At 38.9% G+C, this 18,488-nt stretch overlaps 1 protein-coding gene across 2 annotated transcripts in view; it reads left to right on the top strand.

Annotated features, from left to right (window-relative positions):
• The window catches only part of LOC143924586 (5-hydroxytryptamine receptor 2A-like), a 999,965-nt gene that overhangs the window by 932,857 nt on the left and 48,620 nt on the right, over positions 1 to 18,488 (top strand). For both annotated transcript variants that reach the window (XM_077449011.1, XM_077449081.1), the window contains one exon: positions 13,964 to 14,164. In XM_077449011.1, the coding sequence (XP_077305137.1) occupies positions 13,964 to 14,164 (201 nt within the window). The remainder of the gene's footprint in view (positions 1 to 13,963; positions 14,165 to 18,488) is intronic.

Raw genomic sequence — 18,488 nt, 5'->3', positions numbered from 1 at the left:
GGCCAAGCATGCAGGTTCACAGTGCATGCTTGGCCAATCATGAGCCAGCAATGCACTGCGATGGCGCAGTGCATTGTGGGAAGTGAGCGCCACACAAATTAGGCGCAAACGGCCCACAGAGTTCTGGCTTCGCCGAATGGGAGAACAGCCGGTGTTCGAGTCGAACATGCATTTGACTCGCACACCAAGCTCATCCCTATATACCTGTATTTCTTTACACTGACCTGAAGATCTCTTCTTTCCTGTTGCTGGCACCACTCTGCAGACCGCTAGCCAGGATAAGGGCTTGAGTTCAGTTGGTATCACTCTGCATTGAGACAGGAGACAGCACTACAGAGGAAGTATCGGTTTATGTGGTTCTTGCTCTCTACTACAACTCCAACTTTACAAGTAGTCCCTCTGCATTGCACTCTATTTGATGCTCTGGGATTGCGGGTCAGCAAGCCCAGACCGCGATCTACCAGTCACCTGTCTGCGATCTACTGGTTGATTGCGATCTACGGGCTAATCCCTGTTCTATGCTGTGTTAGCAAAGTGTGAGTTTAATATTGTGCCAATACACCTTTACCATATAGAAAGATATGTATTGACCATTTAGTTTTAAGCTAATTTATTTATAAGTTTATTGTTTAAAGGGAAAGTTCTTTGGTCAATTATATTTAGATTTTTTTTTTATGCAATTTTAGAAATTAACTTGTAATGTAGGGTGCTTTCACAACAGAACATTTTGGGCTTTCTAATACGAAAGCTCACCACCAGTAGTTGGTCAGTTGTGTGCTATCTAATGTATATCATATCTTTCCTAAAATGTTTAATTTTTAATCCTCAACATAAAAAAGAAAAACAGTGGGGTTAATGTATTAAAACTGGAGATTGAAAAGTCTGGTGCATAGCTGCACCAGATATGGCACTGTCTAGTTTAAGTAAATCAAAGCTTAATTGAACAAGATGAAGTTAGAAGCTGATTGGCTGTGACAAAAAAGAATCTGGATGCTGATTGGTTTCTATGTAGAGCTGCACCAGATTTTGCATGCTCCAGTTTTAGTAAAACAACCCCAGTATGTTCAAAACACCATGGTTCAGATTTACCAAAGGCAAACAGACTGTGCTCTTTGCAAGTGCAGTTACGCTCTGAGTTTAGTAAATGAGATAAAGCTTCACTTTACAAAGCATGCCCAAGCACATACAAAGAAAATGAAAAACAGCATTTTTGTTTGCACATGATTGGATGATGGAAGTCAGCAGAGCTTCAGCTCATTTCCTAAGCCCTAGAGCAACTCTACTTGCAGAATGCAACTGCGCTTGCAACAATTTTTTTTTTTTTTTAGCAAATGTAAATGTTTGGAGCTATATTTGCTCTTTCTATAAACTAGTTGTGCTTCTTATGCAGGTCTCATAGCAAAGTTACTATATCTGACTCTTATTTCAATGCAAATGTAATAACAGCTACAGCTCCTGATAGACTAACAATGACTATACTCAATGCAGCCATTTTCAGACAGAACTGCAAAGATCTTAGGTCTGTGGTAGGCCCCTGCACCATCCAGTTGACTGTTAGCTGAGAGAACTTTCAAACAGTTTGAAGAGTTTGTCCTAATAGCTTTTGTTTCTCCAACCACCTAAGGTAGGTGGGATAGGTAGCATCAGCCATCAGAACCCTTCTCCTCACGCTAGCCTATTAATAGAAATAAATATGAATGTTCATTTAACTAGACCTGTTAAGCAGTGATGGTACCTCCATGTGTGGCACAAAGGTCTTCGGAGTCGGTAATTTTCCTTTAAAATATTGATGTTGAATGAAAGAGGTAAAACTTCCACTGAGCAAAACATTTCCAGCTTAAAACAGAAGGTAGACGCATGTATCACTTCCATCACAAATCCAAAAAAAGGAGATTTACTTATTTTTTTAGTTGATTTAGAATAGCGGACAAGGCAATGCAAAGCAATCCTTTTTGTCCCTTGGTGAAGTATACATTCAGAACTGTTGGCTTATAGCACAGATACAACCTAATATAATAGAGTAGGTTATTCAAAACTGTGTACAATGATTTCAAGTATTAAAGGGTCACCAAACCCAGGATCCTGCATTCACTATAGCTGGTCTCCCATAGTACACAGAACATGGGAATGTGATTATTTTAGAAAATATAAACTGCTAAATACCTTTTCTTATCAGCAGTTAGAGTTGTCTTGTGACTTCTATCAGTGTCTGGTTAAAGCTTGTAGGAGGGGTTTTAATTATTTTCTAATTCTTTTCTGACTGTCCCATGAGGGTACAGAACCCCTGACCCTCGGTCTGGACAGTGCTGATTGGCCCTGTGCTGATCAAATGCACTCTCCCAAGAAAAAAAAATCTCTCTAGCAATACACACCAAACTAAGCATGTGCGGCTTGTCCCTTTAGCCTCTCTTCTATCAGGAGATTATTTGGGGACTGTGGAAGAAAGGGAGTAACAGAGAAGACAGGATCAAACAGCCTTTATACACAATACAGAGGATTAACCCCTAGGATTCCACAGTATAACAAGCATGCTTTACTGCATAAACAGACTGATTTTACTGTTGTGGGTTTAGTAACACTTTAAGCTTTGTCTGTACTGTTAACCAGCAGTTTTGGTTGTACAGTTAGCTCTGAGGCATAAAGGTGAGGGTTTGCATGGCTATTGTCGTTATCCTAAAATATAAATCCTTACATTAGCACCTAAAATGTGCTGTAGTGATTTTTTTTTTAATGATTACTTGCCGTTCTCTTATATTTAACATTGCATGGTTTAATTTGTTAGACATTAGAGAATAAAAATACTTATAGATTCAATCCTGAGGTCTCTTCATTTTTCAGAAAAGAGCATGTTTCTCAATCTGCCAAGGCTTCATTCTATTATTTCATTAGCATGTACCAAAAATACCAGAATCAATCTTGTAATTGAAGTAAAGTTCATAGTTGAATATATATATATCGATCGCAGTTATGAAATGTAGAAACTCTTTTGTGAAGTAGAGACAAATGCATGCATTTGAAATGTAGCTTATGTCAGAATTGATGTCAAAAGGAATAGCACTATTTAGCTGCAAATGCTTGTGATTATATCAAACGTAAGTGGAAATTACCAGTTTTGTAATGTTCTGTAACAGTTGCGTATTGTCAAACTCATAATGCACAAATCTGTAAATGAATGATGCTTTTATTTACTTTATTTATTTTATTTATAAGCAATATATTATTTTTTGCGGGTGAACATCCTGTTATATTATGAAAGTAAGTTATAGGTTTTAAAAGAAAACTACTGATAAAATAGTCCATATTTATATCAGTTGAAATGCTTTACTTTTTCTTATGTACTCTGTTTTTTCCCCTGTAACTGTTTTATTCAAATTGCTAATATGCCTGCTTAAAAAAATATATATATTTTTTGTTTAATCTGAAAGTCTTTTTTAAACATCTAAGAAGTTAATCCTAACGGTTTCTAAATTGTAAAATAAATCTTTATATATGTACTGAAGGCTGACCTTTTGCTGGTCTGTCCTGTCTAGAACTCAACAAGTGGCATTCAGTCCATTTTAAATCCTGTTAGGCACTTATCTGCCCAATTAACTTTTTTTTTTCCCCTAGTAATTGTACAGTAATTATGTTTCTCATTCATTTAACCTTCATTTTTAAATAACATGTATAAAATTGCCTAGCTTGGCATAGATCTCTGCTTCAGCATTTTAATAAGAACTAAAGGATTTATTTTTGTGGCTTATTATTTAACAAGAAAACAGATTGGATGTTTCCTTTTTATCCGAAATTTCTCATCCCCATAATTCTATGAAACTTAACCTCTACAGTATTCAAGAGGGCAGTGTTGCATTACAATATGTCACTAGACCAGCCTCAGTCAAAAGGATTTACTGATTAGTCCGTGTACCATCATTTAAAATCTTTAATCACAGCTTTATGGAAGAGGAATGCTGGAATATAGTAATTTGGTGAATTATAAAATCAGTGCTTAGCCCGCATAATATCTTTTTCCAGGGTAATCTTTTTCATAAAATTCAGTTAACAAGGTGAAATTATAATTGGACAAAAATGTGTCAATTAAATCTCACAAACCTGTTTCCATTAAAGGGATAGCTTCTGGTGTTTACTTGCTTCAAACTAGAGATTAACTTATAATAGAAAATTCACTCTTTTGGTATATTCATAACATGTCAAAAATAAGAAGTGCAGCGCAATAAGAAACAGTCCAATAAACTGGTGAACAATAAGTCCCAGAGAGATGAAAATAGATGACTCCACCGGTAAAGATCAGCAATATCAAATGTATGGTGACAGACCCTCCACCTTCAATTTAAGTGCTACGCTCACCTCAGAGCATGGAGCCCTGAGCTAACAGGTGGTCACGTATGCAAGTCCCACACAATAGGTAGGCAGCAAAACAGGCCAGTGAATCCTCTCCTCCAGACCGATATAGCAAAAAAGAGCACCAAACCATATATAAATAAATAAAGAAGGGGGGGAGCTCCAGGCATCAAAACAGGCTCCCATGTCCAGTTATTTGTAAAAAATTCTAAAATATATATATATATATATATATATAAGAAAAACATTTCTTACGTACTGAAAGACTTACTGAAAACTTCAATAGTCTAAAAACTCAAAAAAAGTTGCCATACTATCCCCTGATGGGTAAACAGAATATCTAACCTAATTATTTAAAATATTGTGTATAAAAAAAAATCACCCGATGCCATCTTTAAACACATAAACATAAAAAAATTGTAAATAATAATTGTAATAAATACAATTTTATCAGAAATAAAACAATTCAAATCAAAATCAACGTTTAACCCTTCAGACTTTAAAACTTTAGCCTTAAATATTCTCTTTGGCTAATGTGACAAATATAGTTACCACCCCTACAATGTCTGTTCACTCTCTCGATACCCCAAAATTTCAGGCATCTGGGATCCCTATCATCGCATTGCTAAAGTGTTTGTAGACACTATGGGGGTTATTTACGAAAGGCAAATCCACTTTGCACTACAGGTGCAAACTACAAGTGCAAAGTGCACTTGAAATTACACTGCAAGTGCACTTTCAGTGCAATTTCAAGTGCACTTTGCACTTGTAGTTTGCACTTGTAGTGCAAAATGATTTTGCCTTTCGTAAAAAACACCCTATGGGTTCTAAGACCCTTTTTAATATTATTAACATGCTCACCTACGTGAACACTCAGGGGTCTAGAAGTTCTGCCTATATATTGGAGTCCACAACTGCACGCCAACATATAGACTATTGCCTGAGTGCTACAGGTAATAAGAAGAGCTCTGTTTCACCTATCAATTCTGATGATGTATCGTTTCTTTTTAAAAAATTGGGTTTTGGTTTTTAAAAGAAAATTAAGGCCTGGTGGGATACTGCATCATTAGTACAATATATTAATTGTAAAATAGTGCCTAGACGCCTGAGATTGGATATCCCACCAAGCGAATGATTATTAGACGATGAATCATTACAGAGGTAGAACTCCTGGACGTCTGGTTGAGGAGAAAACAAAGAAAAATGAAAATTCTTGAGAAACAGATCACAGATATTAAAGTCAAAATGGAATTTCATCAGGATCATTCTTGAGTTTCTCAAATTATCAGGGGAACACAAAAATAAATTGACTAAATGGGACAAAGATGAACAAATAAAAGAGAAGGAAAAATTCATCAGAGATTCTGGTGATTTTTAACAGAAATAGGTCTTTAAATGAGGGGCTAATGTCTCCAATACTGACCAGGCACCTAAGTCTCTTCCTCCAGTGAGGATGATGAATCAACCAAGTACTCCTGTATTGCCCCCAAAACCACGTACACCATCACATAATTTTCAACATAACCCTCCCTTTTATTTGCATAGAGAATGAGGTGGTAATGGTAGGGGTGGTAGGGGGAGTGGTAATGTTCATTACCCTCCCCTATCTTTTGACATGCATCTCTATGAGAATGCCAATTATCAACACAGTCAGATATCAAGGAGTAAACCCAATAAAACATCTGGGCCTAGGAGGGGTTATCATCAGAACTGAAAGGTCCACTCTGGCCCCAATTAAGATTAATTACAATCTGGGGAATAAATCAGTATTTAATCCGCCTAACACTAAACACACTGAAGTGTTCAAAAATAGGGTGTTAAGGGATTTCGTTTCAATGAAAGTTAGAAAAATTGGAGACCCTGCTTTCATTAAAAAGGGCATCACTTCTTTAGAATCCAATAAACAGGCGGTGATCTGCCCAGCGGATAAGGGGGGAGGTTTAGTAGTGAAGAGCAAGGAATTTGTCATTTATTGGGAGATGCTAATATATATACATATTGAAAAGTGACCCTATATTTGAGTTCAAAGAGGATTTGGGTATTTTGGTCCAGAAAGGCCTGAAACGAAAAGTTCTTACCAAAAAAGAGGCCAATTAATTGGATCCTAGCGCTTGTAGGACCCCAATCATATATTTTCTGCCAAAGGTCCACAAGAATGCTGTATTTCCACCTGGGAGACCTATAGTTAAAGGCATTGAATCAGTATACGCACGCCCAGGTCAGTATATTGACTATTTTCTTAAGTCCATTGTCTCAGAAACTAAGGCTTTCCTTTAGAGAGACTAAACAGTTCATTCAGATATTAGAGGAAGTTCCTTGTAGGAGTAATAGTATACTGATTGCTGCTGATGTCAGTTCTTATATATTCTTTCTATATACTATTATTACTTATTCAGATGTTAATCTTTCTGTTAAATGGGCTTTTCTAAAGTCTGATCTTACCAGATCTTACCAGTACGCATAGGAAATGTTTACTACAATTCTTGGAATTCTGTTTAACCAAGAATTATTGCTGGTACGACAGAAACTTCTACCTCCAAATCGTGGGTGTTGTCATGAGGGCTAGATTTGCCCCCAGTGTAGCAAATCTTTTTATGGCCTTATGGGAGGAGGAAAGTATTTTTCAGGAACATCCCGGTCAATTAAAGTGCTATAAACAATACATTCATAATCTTATCATGATCTGTCAGGGAGACATGGTTAGCCTTGAAGCATTTATGCTGAAGTTGAATAACAACAACAAAAATATCTCTCTTTCATGGAACATTGATACCCAGAGGATGGTGTTCCTTGATTTAGAGATTTGTAAGGAGGGAGCTGAGTTTAAGACACAGAATTATTTTAAGCCAACTGATCAAAAGAGGCATATCCCTCTCGACAGTTGTCATCACAAAAGTTGGCTTTGTAATATTCTGAGGGGGCAATATATTTGCCTGAGGCGAAATTGCTCTTCCACTACTGATTTTCTGGCTCAATCTCAGGTTTTGGCCGATAGATTCCATCAGAAAGGTTATCATAAAGATCAAATTCAGAATGAGATAGGGAGGATATGGGCCCTAGATAGAAGTAGTTTGGTATCAGATTCAAATAATAAAAATGTGAATAAGCATGAATTTAAAATAATCTTAGATTTTAATGTAGCACTGACCCCCGAAGGAGCTGCTGGTTTGATTTTGTCCTGCACTCTACCAATAACCCCACTAACTTGACTCAATCCCCTTGGCACAGCTGTGGTGCAATGCAACACAATATAATATAATACAAATGCAAAGTACCTGTATTGTAACCTCAGGATCCACTAGCTCCAACTGGTGGGGAAAACCAGTACGCTACAACACTGGATACTTAACCAGAAATATATTTTACTGTAGAATATTCAAAACAGGTGGTTACAGAAATTGTGCTGTCATCCCAACATAGGACGACAGCACAATATGTTTCAATAGGAACAATTTAAAACAAAATATATATATATATATATATATATATATATATATATATATATATATATATATATATATATATATATATATATATATATATATAATATATATATGGATATATGGATTAATACCTGGGAGCTCCCCTCACGTTGAGGTGCTCCTGGTGTGGCTCCAATAACTAATTTACAAATTTACAACGCTTGAGGCGCCAGAGTAGATAGGCCTCAAGCCTGCTCCGTGTCAGTTGCTCTGCTCCTCCTCCGTGGAACTACAAATTCTAATGAGGCCTCTATGTGAGTCTAATTGAGTGTAAAAGTTAACAGACGCTGGGTCATAAACCGCTCACCAACTGGACCGGAGCTCCGTGGTAACTTGGGTCCAGTAACTGCAGCTTGCTTCTCTGTTAGCTGGGTCAGTCACTCCGTACCTCTCAGCTGGATGTATCCGGTCCTCCACTGCTCCGATGAGTGTCTCTGGACCTTCTCAATCCGGTCACTGTCTCTCAGGCACCGTCAGGTCACTCCACAAACAAATGGAGTTGCGCTCTGCAATGGCTGTTGGCCATTGTCTCCGGGAAGCCTCCTCACAGATCCGCATAGGCCGGCAATGCGATCCCAAGAGAGCTAAAATGGCCACTTGGGTCCCTTTTATCTCCTACCCTGCATGCACTGCATAAAAGAGTGTTCATAGGTAGGTAGGTCACACAGACTCCTGGGTAACAAGGTCAACTTTCTGAGTCAAAACAGTCACTTCCTGTATAAGTCTTTTGGGTTGTTCAGAGGTAACAATATACAAGTGCATTACCCATATTTGGTCACTAGATGGCTCTGGATATGGAACCATAGTAATGTCCATTAACCTTATACTACAGTATGCATAACCACATCAATAGACAAGGATGTCAGCGCTATATTAATATCAATATAAGCAATTTGAGAGGATCATAAATAAACATTGAGCGGTATTGAGAAAGGTACTGGGACCAGTCCTTCCTCTATGTCCCCAATTTATTTTCAAAAAAGCCCCCGTTTTGAGGGATGCTATTTCTCCAGGGGTTATTGACCCACCTATTTTTAAGAAAAATATAATTGTTTCTTTTCTTTCAGGCTTCTATGCTTGTGGACGGTGTCCGGCAAGCAAGCAGTGCTGATTTAATGTGAGGAAACGTAAGGAGTTTGCTTCTTTTTCTACCAATAAGAATTACCATATTAAAAATCTTATTACGTGTAGCACTCAGGGAGTAGTCTATATTCTGGAGTGCAGTTGTGGACTCCAATATATAGGCAGAACTTCTAGAACCCTGAGTGTTCGTGCAGGTGAGCACATTCAGGGATGTTTTTGAGGCAGGGCAAAAGAGGCAGCTGCCCTGGGCCCTGTCATTGTTGCGGGGCCCAAAGCAGCTGCCTCATACTTGCCAACTATCCCAGTTTAAATTTCCTTGTCTCTTGCTGTGTCCTGATATCTCAGTGTGAAGTGCTGCTACTATTGCTGCCCAGCTCTGCCCTATTGTTGTGTACATATCACTCACCTGCAGACCCTGTGTTTACATGTAAATAACCAGCATTCATATGTAAATAGAGGCAGCATTCATATGTAAATATGTGCATCATTCATATGTAAATAGCTGCATAGATATGTAAATAAAGGTGGCATCCATATGTATAGCATGGCCCCTGGAGTGAGGAGATGATGTGCTGTAACCTCTAGCAGCTAATCAGTGAGCTGTAATGTGTGCTGTAACCTCAAGCAACCAGTCAGTGAGCGGTAATGATACACTGTAACCTCTGGCAACCAATCGCAATAGCTGCCTGATCTGATTCAGTAAACTATTTTGAGTCTAGCTGCTATTTATTGTATGTCTCAGAGCAGGTGGAGAGCAAAACTGAATGGGGGGGGGGGGGGGGCAAGAAAAGTTTTGCCCAGGGTCCAATCAATATTAAAGATGGCCCTGAGCACATTAACAATCTTAAAAGGGGTCTTAGGATCCATATTGTCTCCAAACACTTTAGGCAATGCCATTATAGGCACCCCAGATGCCTGACATTTTGGGGTATTGAGAGAGTGGAGAGACATTAGAGGGGCGGTAACTATATTCGTCACATTACCTTTCTGGTGTTTTTGAGGCTAAAGTTTTAATGCCCGATTTCTGATAAGTGATTTTATTTATTGTTATTTACAATTATTTTTTATGTTTATGTGTTTAAGGATGGCATCGGGTGATGTTTTTGTTACCCAATATTTAAAATAATTAGGTTAGATAGTTTACCCACTTGGAGCTTTTAGACTATTGAAGTCTTTTTTTATAAGAAATGGTTTTCTTATATATATTTTTGAATTTTTTACAAATGACTGGACATGGGAGCCTGTTTTGATGCCTTGATCGCTTACAGGCTTCTTGTCAGTTTGTAAGTGTGAGCCGTGCTAATCGTTGCTCGCGTGTGTCTTCCATTGCCATGATAACAGAGGCTTTTATAAAGCTGCTGGGTGACGCCGTAGCCCCACCCCACTGAGGAAGCTCTGATGAACATAGCGCATACGGGGGAGGAGCCACGCTGCCATCCTTGGATTATTCAGCACACTGTAGTGCTACATGCTATTTTTTTACAATACATGTGAGTAGTTCTTACCTTAATACATTTAACCTTTGCACTGTGAGCACTTAGATATCCCATTCTTTATTGTCACCATACATTTGATATTGCTGACCCGGGTCCCCAAACACTTTTTAGGACAGTAACTTGCATATTACCCTTTAAAATGAGCACTTTAGATTGTGAACGTTCGAGTCCCATAGACTTTAATAGGGTTCTAAAGTTCACACAAAGTTTAGGTCTGTTCGCAGGTTCTGGTGCGAACCGAACAGGGGGATGTTCGGCTCATCCCTAATAGTCACAATAGCAAAATTGCTTGTGTTTATCAGGCAAGGTATGTGCCGCCATTAGGCTGGGTTTACATTACTGCGGTGTCGGACACCGCATATGATTCACATAGGAATCGCACCACATTCCTATTCACATCCCTTTCACATCACATGATTCTTTGCAGTGCGATTTGATCCCATTCACTTTGTATAGACTCAATTCACACAGCACCACACAAAAAAGGTGCAGGCATCTTTTTTTTTTGCTGTTCATGCCCATGCAATCTGATTCTTGCAATCGCACTGAGTTTTACAATCTGTTTTTGGATGTCATTGGTTTAACATTTGCACCGATGGCAGATCACATGAATGGAGCGCGATTTTAGTGAGATGCAGCAAATCCTTCGAATTTGCTGCATCTCCTGAACCGCATATATGTGAACCAAGCTTAACACAGACAGTCTCACCAATAACAGTAGGGGGAGGAGTCACTTGGCCCTCAAAGCCATTGCTGCTCTATTTGAACCTGCTAGAGGCTAGGTTCACATATAAGCACGCAGCGGCTCACAGCTGGAATCCGGTGCACCTCATTCACCATTTCAGGTCCGATTTCAGCCAGAATTTTGGGCTGAATTCAGTCCTTAAACAAACCAAAAGAAGCGCAGGGATCCTGTGCAAATCAGATTGGATCCGCTGTGGAGATATGTGAACCAGTTCCATAGAGAGACTGTCACAATCTCCTGCTGTGCAAAGTGGATGTGGAGAAGCTGGCATCCAATTCGCAATAGTGTGAACCCAGCCTTAATCTTTCCTTCCTTGCAGGTAGCTGTCATAAGCAGTGTAGAAAGGCACATTCATTCTCTTTATGTAGGAAACCTATTTTATCTACAAAGATTGCATAAAGTAGGCAAAGCTGAAATAAAGTCTGTATGATGGTGATCTGGCAGGACCTGGATCTTGTGAAAGTTTCAGTTTCACCATCACCGTCTTCCTTTGGCTTCATCCTTGTCTGCAACACTACTATTCGCTCATTGCTCCATGAGCACAGGAGTTACATTGCATAAGACATCCAGATTTATTTTCTATATGTATGCCAAAAGTAAAGCAAGGATGTATACTGCAGACCAAATGTAGTGTACACTAAATAGAAAAAACTCACTAGGAGCCAGGAAGAAGCTTTCTTCATTGCATGTTTTTCTGCCAAAAAAAACCCTCTAACTTCTAGAGATTTTTTTTGTTGTGAATCCTTGGTTCTGCTTTAAACCACTTTATTTGTTAATTTTTTTTTTAATTATTAGCTTCTAAAAATGTTGGGAAAATTTACTGTAAAAAAACTTTGCCGCATGAAAGACAAAATATACACCACTAAATATTTGGTCTATGCACTTTGAAAGGCATAAACACCAGAAAAGGCATGTGTGGGGTGTGCTAATAATCAGAAGTAATAATCCTATGAATAATGGAGTTATTTTGCTCCCCATAATCGAAAGTAATAGTTTTATACAGTATATATTAAGAAGCTTTAACTCAATTGCATGCTGCGTTTGTAAAAAGAAAAAAAAACTGACACGCCAGCAGAAAAAATTGACATGTTTAGTCTTGATTTGCCTCACATTTTTATAATGAATGTGCTTTAACATGTTGTGGTGACATTCTTTTTGACTGGTACCCCAACACAGTAAGGCAAGGCAGCTCAGGTGCACATGCATGGCAGCCAACCACAATTTACATCATTGCACAACCACATACTAAATCATTGCGGTGAGCGGCATTGAAAAAAAGCAGCATGCATTTTTTTTCTGTTGTGTTTATTCACAGCCAATGCAAAATGCAATATATGTTAACATGCCATACACCATGTAATACCACAACATACAGGAATGGCAAAGTGCGAATGGGCTCTAAGGTCATGTGTTAACATGTGATGTGCTAATGCAAGGCACTCACATTAAATGGGCACCTATCGCACAAGAAGAGACAAAAAGTACATAGAGCATTTTCTCCAACACAGCACCCACAATAGACGGTAGTGTCTTTCCATGTGTTGAGGTGTGCTTCAACATATATGTGTCAGAGTTGCATTGCCTTAGGGAATTGGAGTGCCATTAAAAAGAAATGGCAGGACAACAAGCTAGCCACACCTTACTGCTACGCACAACAAACAGCACCTTTAGTTATAGAAAATAGAAAACAACCAACTTTATAATATTAGACATGTTTAATACCTTGTGGTGTCTTCTTTTAGAAAAGGAAGATTTAGTGACAATTTTAAAGCCACTAACCTCTGAGCAAAAAACCTGATGCCTTCAAATCTAAAAAATGTACACACTTCCGTCTCTTAATCATACATACCAAAACTACAATATAGTAAAATCTTGGATTGCGAGCATAATTCGTTCTAGAAACATGCTTGTAATCCAAAGCCCTTGTATATCAAAGTCAATTTCCTGATAAGAATTAATGGAAACTCAAATGATTCGTTCCACAACCATTTATTCATAAGTCCTTCAGTTTATAGTCCATATAAAAAGATTATAGCAATGTGACCAAGTTGTGTAACAATGAAATGTCCATCCACAAATGGCAGCATCCACAAGGGGATTAGAAGCAAAATTCAGCAGGAGCTATAGTGTATAAAGGAGAAGAGAGGCACCTCTAAGTGTAACAATACAGTTACATTTAATGAAGGTACAACATTTACGAACTCACATGGTTGGTGATTAAAAGAGGCACATCTAAGTATGCAGGCATCTGGGGTAAAGCTGTTCACAAAGACCATCCTCTTCACCACCGCCTTTCACCGATATCAGTCTGCAATCGTGACCAGGAAGACTACCCTGCAGTAGAGCGATCTGAAAGAGAGGCTTGAACTGCTCATGGAGTGCAGTGTGGAAGGGATGACGTTGATGGCGGTGCGGAGGATGGTCCTATGTGAACAGCTTTACCCTGGATGCCTGCATACTTAGATATGCCTGTTTTAATCATCAACCATGTAAGTTGTTAAATGTTGTACCTTCATTAAATATAACCATGTTGTTACACTTTGAGGTGCCTCTTTTCTCTTTTATACTCAGTTGTGATGTAATAATACTTGTATATCAAGACAACGCTTGTTTATGAAGTCAAGATTTATTAAAAAAAATGTTGCTTGTCTTGCAAAACACTCTCAAACCAAGTTACTCTCAATCCAAGGTTTTACTGTATATGGTCTGTTCACAAATGTTTTATTTACCCCTTGTACATAAAGGGGCCAAAATTAAATCTTTTAGCAATTTTTGTAAAGACTTTAATTACATTCTCCTGTTCATTTTCACTGCAGATTATGCCTGGCCTTTGCCACAGAAGTTGTGTCCTGTGTGGATTTCATTGGATGTATTATTTTCGACTGCATCTATCATGCATCTCTGCGCTATTTCTCTTGATCGGTATGTAGCAATACGTAACCCCATAGAGCACAGCCGATTCAATTCTCGCACTAAAGCTATGATGAAGATTGCTGCTGTATGGACTATATCAGTGGGTAAGCAGTAAAGTCTTTGTTTAGCTCTGATCCCTAAGGATTTTTTTTAATACTCAAATGTGACATTTATCAAGGGTGAATACTACAGGAAAAACGCTCTGATGGCTTTCTGTGGTTTGAATATAATTTAATAGTATACAGTACCTTAATTAATTTGTTTAAATGTGCACACATTTATTTTCCCTTTACTTTATATATACAGGCAGACCAAAGTGTCCCAAGAAAAGTGACAATGATAGGGTTTGGGATGACTCATGACACTGTCAGCATTACTTGAATTCCAACTCCAGACGTTTATTTTTATTTTTTAAGTTCCTATGGGGGTTCTGCCTCTGACTGTAATACTCACCTCCTCTCCAGGGCTGTCCTTCTGCAGTACATCTTCTTCACCTTAAGATGTAATCAGTCTATTTGGTTGAATTACAAAATATTACATTTTTAGATCTTACACTTTACATTTGACCTTCACAGTGGGTACACATAGCAAACAAACCTAAATGTCTAACCTTTGCCCACTCCTCACAAATAACAGCTTAGCCTGAGGTTCTACTTTAATTGTAAGAGCAATATTTAAAATGTAACAATAGCTTATACATTTGTTGGAGCCTGACAGCATGCTATCAGGCCTGATAGAGGGTTACACACATTGTTCAATGTAGGGCCACCTACTGAGTAAATCTGGTCTGATTTTTCAGCAACTGCGCAAAATGTCCTTCATGTATGGCCAGCTTTATTCCTTTGTATGAAGTTAGAAATACGTTTTATACAGCAGGCTATATGATACAAAAAATTCTGAAGGAAAATAAAATCTTAAAAAATTGCCTTTAAAAGCTCAGAAAAATCAGGTATTTTAAATGCTTGCTTGCCGTATTTTTCCTTTTTTTATAAATTAAATTAAATTAAATGTAACGACTTCTTGCCCAGCCTAATGGAAAATGATGGTTGGGTGGGTGTTTTAATATTCATATGGTGTCCTCCCAGTCACGCACCTTAAACTGGGTGATCAGTACCGAGCCAATGTGATTGGCCCAGGTACTATGTGATCGATGTTTCTAATCACAACAAACAAATGGTCACCAAGTAAATAACTGTCATGAATGGCAGCCATTCATTATTTACTATTGTTTTTTTTTTAACAGTACAATAAACAATTCACATTCCAAAGTATTACATTTATACAATACCTTCACAGAATACAAAGTAGAATAATGTTCTTGTACATAGCCAAAGCAGGTATATAAAACAGATTGAACCTGAGGTGTCATTAGTCATTATATCTCATAGTGTATGCATCCCTAAATATGGTTTAGGAAGACATTCTCATCATATCTCTTCCCCAGTACTTTAAATTAAACTCACTCCAAAAAAAAAAGTAAAAAAATGCATATTTTTGTCTATGGACTGCAAAAAATAAAATAATTTTTTTAAGACAGTACCGCCAAAAGAATTCCTGGTTTGTCCTAAAAAATCCATATATTTATTACTTTGTTTTCTTAAGTAATGATAACGTTTCTGCAGAAAAAATAGAGCCATAACAGAAATAACTGAAAACAAAAAGTTGCTCTGGTCTATAGGGGGTTTACAGGTGTGAAATCTGAAGTGATTAATATTGTGCCATTTTCTGAAGTCTATGGAGCTTTAGTCTCAGTTTCACATATTCGGCTATTTCAGCTTTTAGCTTTGCTGAAAGGAGCTTGCTGTTCACAAAACTCAAAAAAAGTCTTCATATCAGTGACTCATCCTTTACTAAATGGCTAGGTTCTAGGCTTCTACTATACAAAATTGATGGCTTTAAGAAATCTATGTATATAGACTCCTGGAAGTTTATATATACTGTAAGGGTACCAACACATTTTTTCATGACAATATGATCAAGGACAAGGGTCAGTTTTGCTGCTATCGTGGGTTTAAGGTGAATCCAGTGGGTTTGAGATTTGCAATTCCATGAGAATTTTGGATTTGCACTGCATGGCCTTTTGCAATTGCACTACATGCCCTGTGAACTATGGCCAGCAATCTTAGAAAGGCCAGCAATGGATTTTTGGAAAATCCAGATTTCTCTCTATAAAAGGGAAGGAGGCGGTATCGAGCAACCATAGTGTCAATGTAGTGGAAGCTGCTGTATGGAAAGGACACGGTAAGCTGGCAATATACATAGGGAGACATTAGGATCAATTGGGAAGCTGTCCTCTAATTTTTATTCTTTGGGCAATCAACCCCTTTTTTATTTTTTTATTTAATTTTATTTTGTGGTTGATTTGAAGTCCATGTATGTTTGCTGAATAGCTTCCCTTTTATATTGTATTTGGGCGGTATATTGATTTTTATTTTAAGTTGCTAAGGCTTCTATTAAACTTAGGTTACACTATTTGGTTACACAGTTTTTTTGTTTCAGGAGTGGCATTTTAGGGTTTTTATTTCTTTCCTTGTTTCCATTTTATGACGATGAAGCCTTTTTAAACTTCAGGAGGCTTCAAGCAGAGCATTCAAATCATATTGCACTGCATTGCCTTGGAATCTACAAATGTTCTAAACAAAAGGCTAGTTTACTGTCCTTTAGACTTTAGGGGGCCAGACTGTGACCAGTGGGAGTAGAAAATGCCCCAGTGTCCATGGGAGTAAACCATGCCACAAGCTTGGGAGGTAATGGAAATAAAAAAATGATTATTGTGCTGCGTCGTTGGTGTCAGTGGAAGGAATAGTGCCCCATCGATGGTGGCAGTGGGAACAATACATTTCTGGGTCCTTTGTTGTTATGGCTGTTTTACGTGAGACATTTGAATATTGCTGAACTCTAAGCAGATGTATTAGTTACAATTTAATTCAGCTCTGTAATAGTAAATACAGCCCCCAAATTTTCCAGTCATCTACTCGCATTTTGTGAGTGGAAAATTGTTTATGGTGAGGAGCTGGGCTGCCAGGGAGTGGGGGGGTGAGTATCGCTGGCATGCGAGGTTGAACGGGAGCCGTTCTACCATCGATTGGCCCAGGGGAAGAGATTACAGATCATGGAGCAATAGCCTGCTGTTACAGTTTATATTGCAATTGCCTCCGCTCGTGATTACACACAGCCCCGCCCTCCTGACCCCGCGCCTGTGATAGACAGAATGCCAGTACAATTCTGGGATGTGTTCTGTCTATCACAATGTCTATCACAGGCGTGGGGTCAGGAGGGCGGGGCTGTGTGTAATCACAAGTGGAGGCAATTGCAATGTAAACTGTAACAGCAGGCTATCGCTCTGTGAACCGGCGGCTTTCCTCTTCTCCATGATGATCCTCTGCACAGGTGAGCTGAGACTGCAATGGTGTCACAGGGAAGTTGAGGCTGCAATGGCGGGCACAGTTGAGGTGAGGCGAAGCTGCAATGGTGGGCACAGTGAGCTGAGACTGCAATGGTGGGCACAGTGAGCTGAGGCTGCAGTGGTGGGCACAGTGAGCTGAGGCTGCAATGGTGGGCACAGTGAGCTGGGGCTGCAATGGTGGGCACAGTGAGCTGAGGCTGCAATGGTGGGCACAGTGAGCTGGGGCTGCAATGGTGGGCACAGTGAGCTGAGGCTGCAATGGTGGGCACAGTGAGCTGAGGCTGCAATGGTGGGCACAGTGAGATGAGGCTTCAATGGTGGGCACAGTGAGCTGAGGCTGCAATGGTGGGCATTGATAAAGTTGTTGTTAATATTTATTTTTTTAACTTAATTCTGCATAGAAAATTTAAGTGTAATTTATTGAGATAATTTATGAAAGCGTGTATAGGGGCATAATTAGGGGCGGGGCAAAGTAGGAGTTGGGTGGGACAACTGGTGGCGAATAACCCTTGAGGCCTGGCTAGTAGCTCAGGACTTGAAATTCTGAGCCCTGGTAAATACATAATTAAAGAGGAAGTAAAGGCACTTTGAAAAAAAAATACAACCTGCAAGGCAAAATGAGCTAGTATGCATAGCATACTAGCTCATTATGAATAACTTACCTGAGAACAAAGCCCCTGAAGCGGTCCTCCTTCTTCATCTTCACCGCTGCCATGTATCCCGGAGTGACTTCCGGGTCTCACTGCTCCGGTGCTGTGATTCGCCGGAGCCGCAATGACATCACTCCCGTGCATGCGCATGGGAGCCGACACGAGCAGCATATCACCGTGATCTGCGGCCTGCTCAGTGCGCCTGCGTGCCGCTGTGCGCCATAGACAGCGGTGCCTGTCTTTTTGTAAATATCTCCTAAACCGTATAGGTTTAGGAGATATTTCTTGGACCTACAGGTAAGCCTTAATCTAGGCTTACCTGTAGGTCAAAGTGGTTTGTAAGGGTTTACAACCACTTTAAATGTGTTTTTA

The sequence above is a fragment of the Lithobates pipiens genome, unplaced genomic scaffold, assembly GCF_037356315.1.
Source record: "Lithobates pipiens isolate NorthernLeopardFrog02 unplaced genomic scaffold, aLitPip1_a1.2 Scaffold_1, whole genome shotgun sequence".
Taxonomy (NCBI): domain Eukaryota; kingdom Metazoa; phylum Chordata; class Amphibia; order Anura; family Ranidae; genus Lithobates; species Lithobates pipiens.
Note: the sequence above shows the minus strand (reverse complement) of the source record. Positions and strands in the feature narration are given on the sequence as shown.